Source organism: Neovison vison, chromosome 7 (genome assembly GCF_020171115.1).
Source record: "Neovison vison isolate M4711 chromosome 7, ASM_NN_V1, whole genome shotgun sequence".
Classification (NCBI taxonomy): domain Eukaryota; kingdom Metazoa; phylum Chordata; class Mammalia; order Carnivora; family Mustelidae; genus Neogale; species Neogale vison.
Window position 1 is genome coordinate 137,239,361 of NC_058097.1, and position 17,506 is coordinate 137,256,866.

Here is a 17,506-nt window from a genome sequence, read left to right on the forward strand (position 1 = left end):
AATTCCATGACGAAAAAATTCAGACAAAACTAGAAAAGTTTTACGCATTACGTAACTGACCTGGTCACATCAATAAATTAATGCCATGTGAGGAAAGTGGGGAGATTAAGCCAGATTAAAAGAAAATAAGGAAACATAACACCATACTAGGGTGTGGTTCAAAACAGGATAAAAGCATTTTAGGACACTATGGACTAGATGGTATTAGGGAATGACAATTTTCTTACATGTGATAATAGTGTTGTAATTTTACAGAAAAATATCCTTATTTTAACATACGCATGTGGAACCACCACACAACCACACATACATATATATATAAACACTTACAAATAAACAAAAATAGCAACATGTTAACAACTCTTGACTCCAGGTGGTTATACATGTGTTCAATTTCAACATTTTCTGTTGAAAATTAGGCAAATAACTTCAAAATGCTCTTATTACTCAAGAGCTAAAAATAAATAAATCAGAGCAAACTTGGTTTAAAGCATTTTTAAAGCTTCACGTATAAGTTAAATATTTTGAAATCGTATTTCTAAAACAGGTGTTCACATTTTTAAGTGAATCAGGAAGTTAACAATAATCAGTAGAATAACTCTCTCACTCCTAATAGGCAAAAACCAGTAATAACAGTTAACATGTAACATTTACTATATGTCAAGCACTGTTCTGAGCACTTTTACATACAGTAGTTCCTTTACTGGATAGCCATGTGACTAGATTATCACTACCTCCATTTGCATGTAGGGAAAGCCATAACACAGTAACTGACAGAGCCCGCTGCCCCAGCCAGAAAATACAACTTCAGAATCCACACTCTCTCTATTTTTTTTTTTTTAAGATTTTACTTATTTATTTGATAGACAGAGATCGCAAGCAGGCAGAGAAGCAGGCAGAGAGAGAGGGGGAAGCAGGCTCCCCTCTGAGCAGGGAGCCAGATGAAGGGCTTGATCCTAGAACCCTGGGACCAGGACCTGAGCCGAAGGCAGAGGCTTTAACCCACTGAGCCAGCCAGGCGTCCCTGGAATCTACCTCTTAATATGCGATAGTATTCTATACTGTACTCTCAGGCAACAGAACCTATGTTTTTGGCAATACTGACTTGATGATGCTGGGGTAATAATATCCCTTGATTTTAGTAATATTAATAATCCAATCATATTATGACAAGCAAAGAACCAAAAGTTTAGACCCCAAAAATTTAGATACCATTACATTACTTAAACAAGAAGGCATTAAAAGTGACCTTAGGAGGTTTAACTAAATACTTGGTTATCAGACAAGATCTATCTAGACTCTTACTACGGGATCATTGATTATAATGAACATCTTCATAAACTAGATGATGACTCGATCTTGGTTAATACATGACCCTTTGATTAAAACATGACCCCATCTTGACTCTCTGGGATAAAGATGGAAATCAAAGCAGTTCCCAGTGATGAAAATAATATTTATAAGATGGTAAAAATTCAGGGCGCCTGAGTGGCTCAGTGGGTGAAAGCCTCTGCCTTCGGCTCAGGTCATGATCCCAGGGTCCTGGGATCAAGCCCCGCATCGGGCTCTCTGCTCAGCAGGGAGCCTGCTTCCCCTTCTCTCTCTGCCTGCCTCTCTGCCTACTTGTGACCTCTATCTGTCAAATAAATAAATAAAATCTTTTAAAAAAAAAAAAAAAAAGATGGTAAAAATTCTTTCAGGCAAAAGCTTTACCTTCAACTGCTTACCTGACTGAATAATTTACGTAAGTTTGTAGCATTTTATAGAAATCTTATTATGTCACAGGAAACATTTTCTGGTTTATATGAAGAAAAAAATTTTTTAATGAGAAGATACCTTAAAAATAATAACGGATTTAACAGAGGTCAATGAGCTTGAAGCAAATTAGAGATGTAGATAAAACTACATTAATGTTCTTAGGTGTGACAGTGGTATTGTGGTTATGGAAAAGATCTTTAATTAGATTTGTGTATGTCCTGTCTTAGGCCCATTCGAGAACTCTCTCATTTTTTAGCAAACAAAGACCAAAGGGTTTTATTGTTCTATAAAGTCAATCTTTACATTTTTACAGGCTTAATAAACATACATAGTAATATTAAAATAAAATTAAATTTTGCATCAAATATTTGCAAGGCTAAAACACATGTGAAAATATTTTTCATTCCTGGGCTACAATAAATAGTAAGTTAAAAAGAAATTTATTTGGGGTGGAGGACAGTAAATCAATTCTATTAAATATGTACATATATAAAATTTTACCTGCTTTTTCTTTCAATCAGAATGGCCACATAAGATGCTGGTAAAGCGGCACCAAAGCCAGGACTCCAAGAGTAGAATTTTCCAAGTATCTTCCTGAAATTCAAATTTGGAATGTTTGTATGAAATTGCTATGTGGTTATTTCAGTTATTGCGAACAGAAATTCCCCTTCTCAGCCTACCCTCTACCTAAAGTCCCACAGTGCCCCAAATTCAACATGCCCGTAACCAAACTCATCAGCTCTCTTCCTTATCCCCATGAATTTGCTCTCTCCTCTCTTTTTCTAGGTGAATGGGATCAATACCTAACTACCCACTCATGTGTGATCCTTTGAGACATCCTTAGCTTCCCTTTTTCCTTTTCCCCCACATATTAAATCATTCCCTAAATTTTTCCATTCTCTTAAATTCCTCTCCAACCTGCCACCCCTGCCTCAAATTAAGTCCCTCACCATCTCCTATTCTGGTTACAACAGCAAACTGATAGGTAGCTCTCCTTCCAGTAATTTAGTCAGTCAGATCCTTTCACAAAATCCCTAGATCCAATACTACTCACAATGCAAACCCTCTACATTCTCAGCTGCCTTAGGTATCAAATGGGAACAATAATACTTCTTGTCTCATACAGTTGTTATGAGAACTACATGAGGAATTTCCTAGCACCATACATGGAAAGTGTGAGGAAAATGTTAGCTGTTGTTATGATTACTATTACCACTATTATTTTTTAACACATGATAAATATTCAAAAAATGTCTCCCCTTCTTTGCCTCAACAACCCTTGATAACTTTTCCTTATAGTACTTATGGAAGTATTTTCTATTTTTTTGTTTTGTGTGTGTATGAAAGTGTTTATATAATTATTCACTTACTGGGATATGTCCCTTGAAAATAAGAACCTACAGAGTATCTCACATGCTATAAATGGTGATTAGCTGCTTGGGTTTCTTAAAAGACCAAAAAACATATTTGGAAACATTAGGAAGTTTTTTGTTTTCCTTTCAAAGACTGGATGTTCCTAAGAAATGGATAGCAGCACATAAAATTTGTTAGAAATGATCTGAACAAAGTTGGCCAAATGCTAAATAACACATTATAAGAAAAATGTATGTACATACACATAAGGATTAAGAATCACTGATGAAATTGTATTTTTAACTGAAGCTTAGCTTTAGAAGAATTAGAAAACCAACAGAGCATATATAACATTAGTATTTCTAAAATGAACATCAGAAATCTTTGGCCTGAGAAAACCAGAAGTGATTTTTCCCCTCCACATAAAATCTACAAAGGCCTTAAGAAGTTGTTGAATGTAAAAATTAAAGAAAAATAACTCAAGGAGACAGTTACAGGAGGACCACAGATGTTATTTTAAGTAATATAACTATAAATCCAGCAAGTGTTTTGCATTTCCACAATTTAACCAAACAGGTTCACAGAACTTAAAGAAATATGCTACAATAGCAACTTATGATTATTGCAATGTTTTAAGACCTAATTATCTTGGAACTTTATTTTTAGTGCGTGAGCAAGTATTAGAAACTTTCCAGAGAACATATGACAGAGTTTCAAGTTAAAGGCACAATTTTTTTCAGTAGTATAAACCTTATCAACTATTTTCTGCATAATTTAAAAGTTTATAAATATTAAGGTACTGAGGGAAAAAATCTGTAAAGGACGTATGAAAATTATCTTTTTAACTGTAGTTAATATGCACCTACAGAACTACTCTGAGCCACACTAATATGAGAAAAATATAAATTCAGTATTTTGACAGTTTTAAGAAAAACATTAGTTTGGATTTTCAACAATCAAGGGGGAAAAAGATAAGAAGAAAATATATAATAAACATGTTAGGTATATCACAGCACTAAAAACTGAATTCCAGCTGTATCTAAATCATAAGAAGCATGTGACACACGTAATCATAAGACTTAATCAGGACCAAAAGTTCCATCAACAGGATATTCCAGAAGTTAATTTACTGTTATATATGTAAACATAAGCATTTTATAGTCCTTTTGAAGTCTACTCACTGCATGTGGACCTCACCTATATCATGGATGGGTGCTCTGAATTCCTGATCCATGAAATTAAAAAGCTAAGAAATCCTAATCAACAACTTGGTAAATACAGTAGGCCTCAGAAAATGCATGACACACCAAAACACTTTTGCTCTATAGTCACTGCAATAATTTTTAAAGTTTATATTACATCTTTAGGCCAGAGGCCCACAACCCCTTGTTTAACAAGCTCTCTTTGAGATAAATAAATGTCTTTGATGGAGGAAAAAATATACAAGCAGTGACCTGCACAACATTTATAAAAACATCCGTTTGTTTCAATTTCAAAAAAGGAATCTGTATTAATCTCCAGTGGTGATTATGAGTACCAACCTTAAAATGCAAAAGAAAGCCATATACAAGGCCCCATTAGCAGTCAGAAATGAAGCAGATTGTAGGATCTCAGGGAGTAGTTTGTGTAAATAATAGTCTAATTTTCGTTTCCGGAGAATTGCTGCAATCTGGAAAGAGAAAGGCTTTTTTGTTTAATTCAACCAATTTTTCCCACTTAAATTAGTTCTTAGGTGAAAGGTAATGATAATAGCATACATTTTAAAAATAAAGTTAAAACTGATATTTTACTGGTTCCTCTCTAAAAATACAATTTCTGGGACAAAAAAGAAGACACTTTAATTTATTAAAGATATAATGGGTAAATAAAACACCAAGAAATTAAAACATGGGTCATTGAGAATAACTTCCAAATGTTGTGATAAGTATCTAAAATATCTTGAGGGACGCCTGGGTGGCTCAGTTGGTTGGGCAACTGCCTTCAGCTCAGGTCAGAATCCCAGCGTCCTCGGATAGAGTCCCACATCGGGCTCCTTGCTTGGCGGGGAGCCTGCTTCTCCCTCTGCCTCTGCCTGCCACTCTGTCTGCCTGTGCTCACTCTCGCTCTTCTCTCTCTGACAAATAAATAAATAAAATCTTAAAAAAAAAAAAATTCTAAAATATCTTGAGAACAGTTTTAAACTGAATAATGGAAAAAACTTTTTAAATGGAAAAAAAAAAGCACAATTCAAATAGAAACTGAATGTCAAAACAAAAATATTTTACAGGTATTATCGGCCTGGATATTAGAGAAGTTCAGTGATAGAAACCAATGAAATTCATTCAGCTATTCAAACATGACTACTGTGTGACAAAACCATGATATGAATACAGAAAGTAAAAAATAAAATTAATGATTTCTGGCCCCCTGGAGCCCATTTTAAAAAAAAAGACTGAGAATCTAATCTACAATAGGTTTGCTGGTACCACAAATGTTACCAGCATAGGGAAATAGGAAGAAGTTCCTATACAGAGGATGTATACAGAATCCTATAGAGAAGTTAGTAACAAAAATATTTCCTAAAGGTATCATACAACGAGTCTATCTAATCTTTTAAATTTTGCTTGAAAACATATTTGTTTTCAGTGCTTTTTGTATGTAAACTGAATTTAAAAGAAAGGTTTCAATATTAAAACAAACCAAAAAAGCTCTGAAATAAGTTAGTAATGATATTTAAAAATCAAGACATGAGATCTAAGTATGTATCGAGTACACTATAAATGTTATAAGTTATAAACAGAATATGAATTAAAACATGGTATGATAAGATATGGACAGAGATTCAAGAATGACTAAGTTTTAATACTATAACATGAAGTACCTTGGAAGTTTATCAAAGAGTGAGTTTAATACAGGAGTAGGCAGCAGATTCACTGCAAAAGTGATACGAGTTATATCTGGAAAAATAGAATTTTCACAGGCCACAGGGAAAAAATACTTTTCCATCATGATAAAACAATGTATCAAAGGGACAAAAGTTAAAACCACATAATTAGGGAATAAGGTAGGAGGTATAAGAAAGGGCAGGACTGGGACACCTGGGTGGCTCAGTTGGTTGGGCAGCTGCCTTAGGCTCAGGTCATGATCCCAGCCTTCTGGGATCAAGCCCCGCATTGGGCTCCTTGCTCAGCAGGGAGCCTGCTTCTCCCTCTGCCTTTGCCTGCCACTCTATCTGCCTGTGCTCACTCTCTGTCAAATAAATAAATAAAATCTTTATTTTAAAAAAAAAAAAAAAAGGGCAGGACTGACTTGAAATAAGACTAGAGAACTCTCTATTCACTCCCAGATACCACTTTTCCTAAGGTCCATGATCAACAAATCCAATGGCCTCTTCTCAGTTTTTTTTGTACTCCACCCCTTAGAAACCTGAAACTGATCATCTCCTACTTCATTCAATTAAACAAATTGTTATTAAGAATTATGCCATACACAGAAAGAACAATAATGAATATCATGTAATCTCTGCCATCAAGGAACATAAAATCTTGATAGAGAAAGAGACACACCAACAAGAAACTATAACATGGTGAAATGCCAGACAGGAGGAAAAAGAAACTGCTTTAGAAATATATATTAGGGAATGACTAAAAGGAGATGGGACTGGGCAAGTGATGATGTCTGAAAGATATCACTGAATTTTCTTTTTTTTTTTAATTTCTTTTCAGCATAACAGAATTCATTGTTTATACACCACACCCAGTGCTCCATGCAATACCTGCCCTCCATAATACCCACCACATGGTTCCCCCAACCTCCCACCCCCAACCCCTTCAAAACCCTCAGATTGTTTCTCAGAGTCCATAGTCTCTCATGGTTCATCTCCCCTTCCAATTTCCCTCAACTCCCTTCTCCTCCATCTCCCCATGTCCTCCATGTTATTTGTTATGCTCCGCAAATAAGTGAAACCATATAATTGACTCTCTCTGCTTGACTTATTTCACTCAGCATAATCTCTTCCAGTCCCGTCCATGTTGCTACAAAAGTTGGGTATTCATCCTTTCTGATGGAGGCATAATACTCATAGCGTATATGGACCACATCTTCCTTATCCATTCGTCCACTGAAGGGCATCTTGGTTCTTTCCACAGTTTGGCTACCGTGGCCATTGCTGCTATAAACATCGGGGTACAGATGGCCCTTCTTTTCACTACATCTGTATCTTTGGGGTAAATACCCAGTATCACTGAATTTTCTAAGACAAATCTTGACAAACAGGTGCAATTTTGACCACAGAGGTTTCTACGGTTTCCGTGACAATGCATTCTTTTCATTTTCCCATTGTTATCTCTAAATCCTTTTTCCTTTGTTAGCATTTCTTCCTCAGATTGCTACTCATTCCACATATGCTCTCTCCCATGGCATCAGCTATCATCTCACAGTAGGAATTATAACTCCAACCTCTTGCCTAAATTCTTAATCCATACTTCAAATATCCATCCTTCTTGGTCATATCAAGAAATATGTACAACAGGCATTTAAAAAAATCAGCATGTCTAAAGTAGAACTCATTACATTTCTCCAAAATGCTCTTACTTGTAAGTTTCCCCCTCTTATTACATCCACCCAATTACTCAGGAACAAAACGTTGGTGTCATTTTCAATCACTCCCTGATCCTCAACAACCATCTCATTGGTTTTTTGTTGTTGTTGTTGTTGTTTTTAATTATTTTTCTTTTTAAATTAATTTGCACACCCAACATGGGACTCTGGGACTCAAACTTGAGCCGGCCAGGTGTCCCAACCATATCATCAGTTCTAATGGTTTCCTAGTATCTTCAGGTTTTGGAATGCAATGTCTCTTTCATTTTAGACTTAACAGTGGGCAGAATCAGCTACTCTGTTATATATTCAAGTAGATATCCAAAAAAAAAAAAAAAAAAAAAACCTCTGTTCCTATAAAGGAAGAAACAAAATTATCCCTGTTTGCAAATAACCTGATTGTCTAACATAGAAAAATAGAAAACCCCAAACAATATACAAAATAAAAACAAACCAACCAACAATAATAAGGCAGTTCAGCAAGAGCAAAGGATATAGATAAACATACAAAAATCATCTGTAGGGGCGCATGGATGGCTCAGTTGGTTGGGCGTCTGCCTTCAGCTCAGGTCATGATCTCCAGGTACTGAGATCAAGCCCTACATTGGGCTTCCAGCTCGGTGGGGAGTCTACTTCTCTCTCTCCCCTTCCCTCCCTCTTTGCCCCTCCCTACCACGTGTTCTCTTTCTCTCAAATAAATAAAATATCTTTTTAAAAAACATCTGTATTTCTATATAAGAGCAATCAACATATAGATACCAAAATTAAAAATACAGTAACATTCACAAATCATCAAAAAAATACAACACTTAGAGAAAAATCTACCTGTATAGGATTTGTATGCTCAAAACTACACAATGCTGATGAAAGAAAGCAAAGTATGGATTAAATAAATGTTTTGGACTAAAAGATTCAGCATGTCAATTCTTCCCAAAGTGACACAATTTCTATCACCATCTCAGAAAGATTTTTGCAGAGATATAGGCAAAATTATCCTGAAATTTATTCAGAAAAACGGAGATTATTAGAGCTAAAACAACCTTGGGAAAGAGAATAAAGTAAATCAGGCTATCCAATTTTAAGACTTATTAAATTCAAAGAGCAATTGGGTTTTGTGTTATTGGCAGAGAAATATACAAATACGTTAATGAAATAGAACAGAGAACCTAGAAACAGAACCACACAAATACTTCCAACTAAAGACTTCTCAACAAATGGTGCTAGAGCAACTGAATATCCACAGCCAGACAATAAAAAGTAAAAATGAAAAAACAACCTCAATCTAACTCTCACAGTTCACACAAATTTAATTGAAAATAGATTACAGACATAAATGTAAAATATATATTATAAAAGCTTAGGGGGAAAAAATTCAAAATCTTAGGGATTTAAGGCTAGGCAAAGAGTTTGTAGACATGAGACCAAAACATAATTCAGGGGCGCCTGGGTGGCTCAGTCATCAAGCCTCTGCCCTCTGCTCAGGTCACGATCCCAGTGTCCTGGGATCAAGCCCCACATCGAACCCGTATCAGGCTCCTTGCTCAGCAGGAAGTCTGCTTCTCCCTCTCCCACTCACCCGGCTTCTGTATCCTCTCCTGCTATGTCTCTCTCTGTCAAATAAATAATTTTTTAAAAAGCATAATTCATAAAAGGAAAAACTGTACATTACACTTCATAATTTAAACCTTTTCTCTTTGAAAGACATGTTAAGAATATAAAAAGACTAGCTACAGAATGAGAGAAGATACTTGTAAACTACATATACAGCAGAGGACTAGAATCTAGTATATATGTGGAAATCTCAAAAGTCAACAGTAAAAAAGTTATGCATAAAGTGGCAAAGATATGAACAGACATTTTACTGAAGATGAGCAAATGGCAAATGAGCATACTAACCATTAAGGAAATGCAAATCAAAATCACAATAAGTTATCACTATACAAACATCTGAATGGCTAAAATTTTAAAATACTGAAAACACCAAATTCTGGCAAAAAAGACAGAGAAATTGGATCACTCATGCATTATGAAGGAGAATGCAAAATGGTACAGTCATTTTGCAAAGCAATTTGACAATTTCCTGAAAAAAAAAATATAAGCTACTATCATATGATGCAGCAACTACCATCCAAGGTGTTCATCCTAGAGAACTGAAAATGTATGTTCAAAACCTGTGCACAATTGTTTCTAGCAATTTTTTTTTTAATCTAATAGTCGAAACCCAGAAAGGACCCATATGTCTTTTAAGAAGTGAATGATTAAAAAAAAAAAATTGGTGGAATATCCATGTAAGAGAAACTACTTAGCTCTGAAAAAGAATAAATGAGTGATACGTGAAACAATCTTGATGAATCTCATAAAAAAATATGAATAAAAAAGGGCAATCCCAAAACAATGCATAATGCATGATTTCATTTATATAACATTCTTGAAATGACAAAATTATGGAAATAAAGTAATGGTGGCCCAGGGATTAAGAGGAGGGAGGTATATAGGAAGGAACTGGGTATTGCTATAAAAGGGCAACCTCAGGGATCCTTTTGGTGATGGAGATGTTCTATATCTTGACTATGTCAATGACAGTATTTTGGTTGTGACATTTTACTATCATTTAGCACCACTGGGAGAAACCAAATAAAAAGTACAGGGAATCTCTCTCCATTATTTCTTACAACTGCATAAGAATCTACAATCATCTCAAGATAAAAAGGTCAATTTAAAAAAAAAAAAGTCATCCACATGGTCAATAGGTAAATGAAATATGCTTATCAGCATTAGTCTTCATTGCATCAAGAAATAGGAATACACAGACATCAAAATGACTAAAATAAAAAGAACTGATAATGCAAAGTACTGATGCGAATGAAAAAAACTGAAAATTTCATATACTGCTGGCAGAAGTGTAAAACTGAAGAGTTTCTTTACTATTAAACAAAATAAAATGTACACTTATTCTATGATCCAGCAATTCCTCTCCTAGGGTATATATACTCAGAAGAAGGAAGTGCTTATTTCCACCAAAAGTCATATTAATAGCACCATCTGTAATTACAAATACTTCCAAAAACTAAATATCCATTAACAATGAGGTGGATAAATTGTATATATTTGCAATACTGGTATACCAAACTATATAGACTATTGCAAGAAACAGGAAAAATCTTACACAAAACATGAGAAATAACCTAGGACCTTATCATCACTAAGCTCTAGTCCAGAGCATCCAACCAGGGTTTACAGGTGGCTAAAACACTGATCCTCTCAACAGTTTGGGTTGTCAGGCCTAGTCGGCTGCAGAGCACAGTAATAAACATCTCAGTTGTCCCTAGTGTGGCACACAATTATTGTCACTCCTGGGTATACTACTGTGTTAAAAAAGGTTAGGAAACACTGATCTCACAAAAAAATGCTACCAGGTAGTAACAGCACATGTCCATGTATATAAAATCATTATCAGACATTCACAGGCACCTTCATACATATATTTTTATGGCAAAAAATATGTTGTAATGTTCATAAGTTTTGACCAACAAATTCCACACTAAGTAATTCTTAGGAATTTTCCAAATATACTTAAATTTAGCTAAATACAGATACATAATAGCACTATGATTAAAATGGTAAATCTCTGTTTATTTTAGTTATATAATCTAGTTTTAGAAGACTATTTAATGACTAGGAAAAAATAAACCAAAACATATACAGTGAAAATGTAGACTACAAAGCATTATTTTTTTAATAAACACAAGGAACAAACATGAGAATGTCATACATTGGTTATTTCTAATTGTGGCAACAGATTATTTTACTCTTCTTTCTGTTTGTGAGTATTTTCCAGACATTCTACCATAAGCATACGATATATGTGTAAATGAACATATATGAGAACAAGTATGAGAAATGGGGATTAGTATAGAAAAAATAACCTAACAAGAGACAGAAATAAATACCATGATGGAGTACAAAGTAATCACGAGATACAATTTTTAATTTTAGTTCTACAACTAAAAATTGCCATGAAAGATCCTTGTTTAGATATATTTCTTTAGATTTCAGTTTCCTCATTTATTAAAGAGACTGAATTAAATGACAGGAGTGACATCAGCCAAATGGCAGAATAGCAGTTTCCAGCACTCAACCCCTTGCAGAAACATCAATTTGAATAACTACCCATGCATGAAAATCGCTTCACAAAAGCTAAGGATTCCAGGTGAGAGATTATAACACATGGATAGAGCACAGAAATAAGAAAAGACACACCGAAAAGGGCAGGAAAGACAATCTCACATTATGTGTATTACCTGATCTCCAAGCCCAGGCAAACCAGTGTGGAGAGAGACACCCACCCAATAAAAGAAGAGTGAAGTGAGCATCCAACTTCACCACAATCTTAGAACCAGGCCTGCCCTAGTAAAGTGAGGTACAAGGCCAACCCACACCAACTGTAGACTCAGGCTCAAGACCCATCCCAGCAACAGGCTAACTTCCAAGAAACCAGGCTCTAAATTTGTTCCAGGGACCAAAGCTCCAGGCCCAACACCAACATCCAAGCCACAAGGCCTCTCCCCAATAGGCCCAAGCACAAGGCCCACGTCAGTGAACCTAGGCTCTAGACTCACCCCCAAAACACCAGACCAATCTGCCTGAAGACTTTAATAGCAAGTCCATGCACAGGCTTGACTAAAAAACCTACCCAAAATCTCTGGATAGTTTGCACGGTGAAGGGCTTTCGCTGCAGGAGCCAGAGTTTGGAGACTGGAAATGATGCCTACTTCTTCAAATGCACACACATCAAAACTAAATCACAAGGAATACAAATAATCAGGAAAACAAAGAAACAAAATAAAACACCAGTAACCAATCCTAAGATAGAGATCCAGGAACTACCAAAGAATTCAAAATTGTCATGTTGAAAAACCTCAGTAAACTACAACAGAACAATAATACAACTAAATGAAATCAGGAAAATAATGCATGACCAAAATGAGAAGTTCAACAAAAATGAAAAGAAAGAAAGGGAGGGAGGGAGGAAGGGGGGTAGGGAGGGAGGAAGAGAGAGAGGAGAAACAAAAAAAATTCTAGAGCTGAAGAAAACAATGAAAAAACTAAAAAAAATTCCATAGTTAGCTTCAACAACAGACTAGGTCAAGCTGAAGAAAGAATCACTGGGGTCAAAGACAGGTCATTTGAAATTACCCAGGTGGAGAAAGAAAAAGAAAAAAGATTGAAAAAGAGTGAAAGAAGTCTACAAGATTATGGAAAACAAGTCAAATAAATTAGCATCTGGGAACCACAGAATGAGTTAAGAAAGAGAAAAAAACAGAAACCTTACTTAAGGAAACAATAACTGAAAACGTCCCTAATTTACACAAGGAAACAGACATTCAGAACCAAGTAGCCCAAAGAACCCCAACTATATTGACTATAAAGAAATTTTCAGTTAGACACATCATAATCAAATTCTCAAAGGTCAAAGAAAAAATTTTTTATTTTAATCCCAGTACAGTTACCCTACAGTGTTATATTAATTTCAGGTGTACACTAAAGTGATTCAATGATTCTATACATTACTTAGTGCTCATCATTGTAAGTATACCAAAGAGAATTGTGAAAGCAGTAAGAGAAAAGCAAATCACTGTATACGGAAAAATCCCAAAAGAATAAGTGAATTTCTTAGCAGTATTCTTGCAGGCCAGAAGAGAGTGGGATGATATATTCAAATTGCTGAAAGAAAAAAAATGCCAACCAAGAATACTTTACTTGCCAAAGCTGTCCTTCAGCACATGAAATAAAAACTTTCACAAAAAAACAAAAGGTAAGAGAGAACATCACTAGAACTGTATTACAGGAAAAGCAGAAAACAGTTCCTCAAGCTGAAATGCAAAGACATTAATTAGTATCATAAAAACCTATGAAAAATATGAAACTCACTGGTGAAGATAATGCATCATCAAATTCATACAAATATACAGTCAGGTATTTTAATGCTGTCATGGTGCTGTGACAGTACCAATTCAAAAGTATTGACAGTACTAACTCTAAAATGAAGATCAAAAGATAAAGTATTTAAAATAACTACAGCTATAAAAATATATTGAAAGATACATAATACAAAAAGATTGTCACTAAAAAAACATGGGTGGCTCAGTGGGTTAAGCCGCTGCCTTCGGCTCAGGTCATGATCTCAGGGTCCTGGGATCGAGTCCCGCATCGGGCTCTCTGCTCAGCGGGGAGCCTGCTTCCCCCTCTCTCTGCCTGCCTCTCCATCTACTTGTGATTTCTCTCTGTCAAATAAATAAAATCTTAAAAAAAAAAAAAAAAACATAAAATGAAGATGAGAAGTAAAGGGTAGTTTTTGTATGTGATTGAAGCTGTCAATTTTGTATGTGATTGAAGCTTAAAATAGACTGTTTATAAATATGTTTTATATTAGCCACATGGTAACCACAAAGCAAAAGCCTGTAGTTGATATAGGAAAAATAAAGAAATCAAAGCATGCCACCACAAGGAAAAAAAAAAAAAAGTCATCAACTCTCAAAGAAAAGCAGCAAGAGAGAAACAAAGGAACTACAAAATAGTCAGAAAACAATGAACAAAATAGCAACAGTAAGTACTTCCTCTTAATAATTGTTTTACATGTAAACACACTAAGTAATACTATCAAAACCACAGAGTAGGTAAATGAATTAAAAATAATAATAATAAAATTAAATTAAAAACAAACAAGACCCAAAAAATGCTGCCTAGAGAAAACAATCTTGGAAAAGAAAAGCAAACCTGCAGGCTTCACAATTCCAAACTTCAAGTTATATCTCAATGCTGGAGTGATCATAACTGTATGGTCCTGGGCCTAACACAGACACAGAGATCAACAGAACAGAAGAGAAAACCCAGAAATAAACCCATAATTATACAGTCAACTAATCTTCAACAAAGCAGGAAAGAATCCAATAGGAAAAAGTCTCATCAACAAACAGTGTTGGGAAAACTGGACAGCAATACGTAAAAGAATGAAACTGACCCACTTTCTTATACCATACACACAAAAAAATTAAAAGTGGTTTAAAGTTCCACTCATACGTGGAATTTAAGAAATGAACAAAGGGACAAACAAAAGAAATGAGCAAAGGGATAAAGAGCGAAAGAGAGACAAACCAAGAAATAGACTCTTAGCTACAGAGACAAACTGATGGTTATAAGAGGGGAGCTAGGTGGGGAATGGGTTAAACAGGTGATGGGAGATTAAGGAGTGTATGCTATGATGAGCACCAGGTATTGTAAGGGAGTGTCAAATCAATATATTGAACACCTGAAACTAACATCACACTGTATGTTAACTAACAGGAATTTAAGTAGAAACTTAAAAAAAAAAAAGGGTCAAACAGACATTTCTGAAAAGAAGATACACAAATGGTCAACAAGTATACAAAAATATTTTCAATACCACTAACCAGGAAAATGAAAATTAAATCACAATGAGATACCACTGTGCACCTGTCATAGTGGCTCTTATCCAAAAGACAAAAAAGTGGTTAAGTGCTGCTAAAGGAGTGGAGAGAAGGGAATTCTTGTACACTGTTGGTAGGAATGTAAATCTGTATGGAAACACTGTGGAAGTTCCTCAAAAAATTAAAAAATAGAATACCACATGATTCAACAATCCCACCTCTCGGTACATATCCAAAAGTAAATGAAATCAGTATCCTGAAGAGGTATCTGCACTCCCATGTTCTTTACAGCATCATTCACAATAGCCAAGATATAAATTCAACCTAAGTGTCCATCAATAGATAAATGGTCAAAGAAAGTGTGGTATACTTACACAATGGAATGACTAAGCCTTAAAGGAGGGCAATTCTGTCATTTGTGATAACAAGAATGAGCATGGAGACATTACATTAAGTGAAATAAGCCAGGAACAGAAAGACAATTCACTTACATGTGAATTCTAAAAATAACAAACCCAGAAAAGCACAGAAGAATGGTTACCAGTGGCTAGGGAGAAATGGGATGATGGTCAAAGCATACAAAGTTGCAGTTATGTAGGATAAATAAATCTATTGAATATACCACACAGCATAATGACCACTGTTAAGGGCGCCTGGGTGGCTCAGTGGATTAAGCTGCTGTCTTCGGCTCAGGTCATGATCTCAGGGTCCTGGGATCGAGCCCCGCGTTGGGCTCTCTGCTCAGCAGGGATCCTGCTTCCTCCTCTCTCTCTGCCTGCCTCTCTGCCTACTTGTGATCTCTGTCTGTCAAATAAAATAAATAAAATATTTTTTTAAAATGACCACTATTAATAACATGATACTGAACACTGGAAACATGCTAAGAAAGTAGATTTCATATGCTCTCATCAATGTGAGGAGATGATATGTTAATTAGTTTGACTATAGTAATTATTTCACTTGGGGTGTGTGTGTGTGTGTATATATATATATATAAAATCATCATGTTGAAGAATACTATGTATATCAAAACATCCTGTTGAAAGATAAAATTTAAAGGTCAACACTAAAAACAAATGACGCTAAGAGTTCTTTTTCCCCCACTTCTAAAATTGTATCTTTTTTAAAAAATAAATAGTACTAGAGGAACTGGATATCTGTGTAGAACAGAACATTAACCTTGATCTCTGCCTCATACTATACAAAAAAATTAGTTTGCAATGAATCATAGACTTAAATTTGAAGATTACATAAACAGTGAAGTATCTAGAAAAAATAGAGGAGAATATCTTTATGAACACTCCTCTGCCAAAAAACAGAGGCAGCATTAAGGACAGGCCATAGGGAAAAAAAAAAAAAAAAGGTTAGTTTACACAGGAAAAGTATGGTAACCAATCTGACTAACACAAAGGCTATATACTGAAGTGTAATGCAAAATTATAATTATGGGCCCCCAATTTAGGAGCTTCTCTTTATAAAAATATTACTATTAAACATCTATTAGACCTGTAGGCATTTAATTTTGTTCACTTATATTCCCTTGTCTGTTTCCCCACGTGATTAATGCAGCACATTCATCATAGAGATGGCTGACTAGTATTCAGATTACCGTCTATGGCCATGGAACAGAACAAACAGAACAAACAGCTAACTGGCCCTCAAGGTGGCCAACTCCATGATCTTTGCCCTATTAGCACCAAACTCCAATTCAGCAGTCTTTCTTAGGCCCAACACTTCTAGAAGTGTTGACACTTCTCTTCTAGAGAAGACTACTAACTCTTCTAGAAGACTACTTCTAGAGGGGCTGAGAAATCTAGTTCCTTTGGGAAATAAGAATTCTTCATGATAAGGATGTCTGGATGGTTCAGTCTGTTAAGCATCTGCCTTCAACTTGGGTCATGATCCCAGGGTTCTGGGATGGAGTCTGGCATTAAACAACCTGCTCAGTGGGGAGTCTGCTTCTCCCTTCTCCCTGCTCATGCTCTCTGTCAAATAGATAAATAAAATCTTTATAAAAAGGGACGCCTGGGTGGCGCAGTTGGTTGGACGACTGCCTTCGGCTCAGGGCGTGATCCTGGAGTCCCGGGATCGAGTCCCACATCAGGCTCACAGCTCCATGGGGAGTCTGCTTCGCTCTCTGACCTTCTCCTCGCTCATGCTCTCTCTCACACTCTCTCTCTCAAATAAATTTAAAAAAAAAAAAAAATCTTTATAAAAAAATTTTTTTTAATTCTTCACAATAACAAAGAGATGGTTTCATGTTTTATGTATTTAATCTTTCTTTAAGTAATCACTAGCAAATAATGATTTATTTAAGGCAGGGTCTCTCAACCTTGACACTATCAACATTGGGGACCAGGTTATTTGCT

General features: G+C 35.5%; 1 protein-coding gene across 2 annotated transcripts in view; it reads right to left on the minus strand.

Moving 5' to 3' along the window:
* Nucleotides 1-17,506, minus strand: part of TMEM135 (transmembrane protein 135) — a 256,778-nt gene that overhangs the window by 221,543 nt on the left and 17,729 nt on the right. For both annotated transcript variants that reach the window (XM_044258354.1, XM_044258353.1), the window contains exons 2-3: nucleotides 4,653-4,780; nucleotides 2,260-2,352 (exon numbers count right to left, since the gene is read on the minus strand). In XM_044258354.1, coding sequence (XP_044114289.1) covers nucleotides 2,260-2,352; nucleotides 4,653-4,675 — 116 coding nt within the window. In that variant the 5' untranslated portion in view covers nucleotides 4,676-4,780. The remainder of the gene's footprint in view (nucleotides 1-2,259; nucleotides 2,353-4,652; nucleotides 4,781-17,506) is intronic.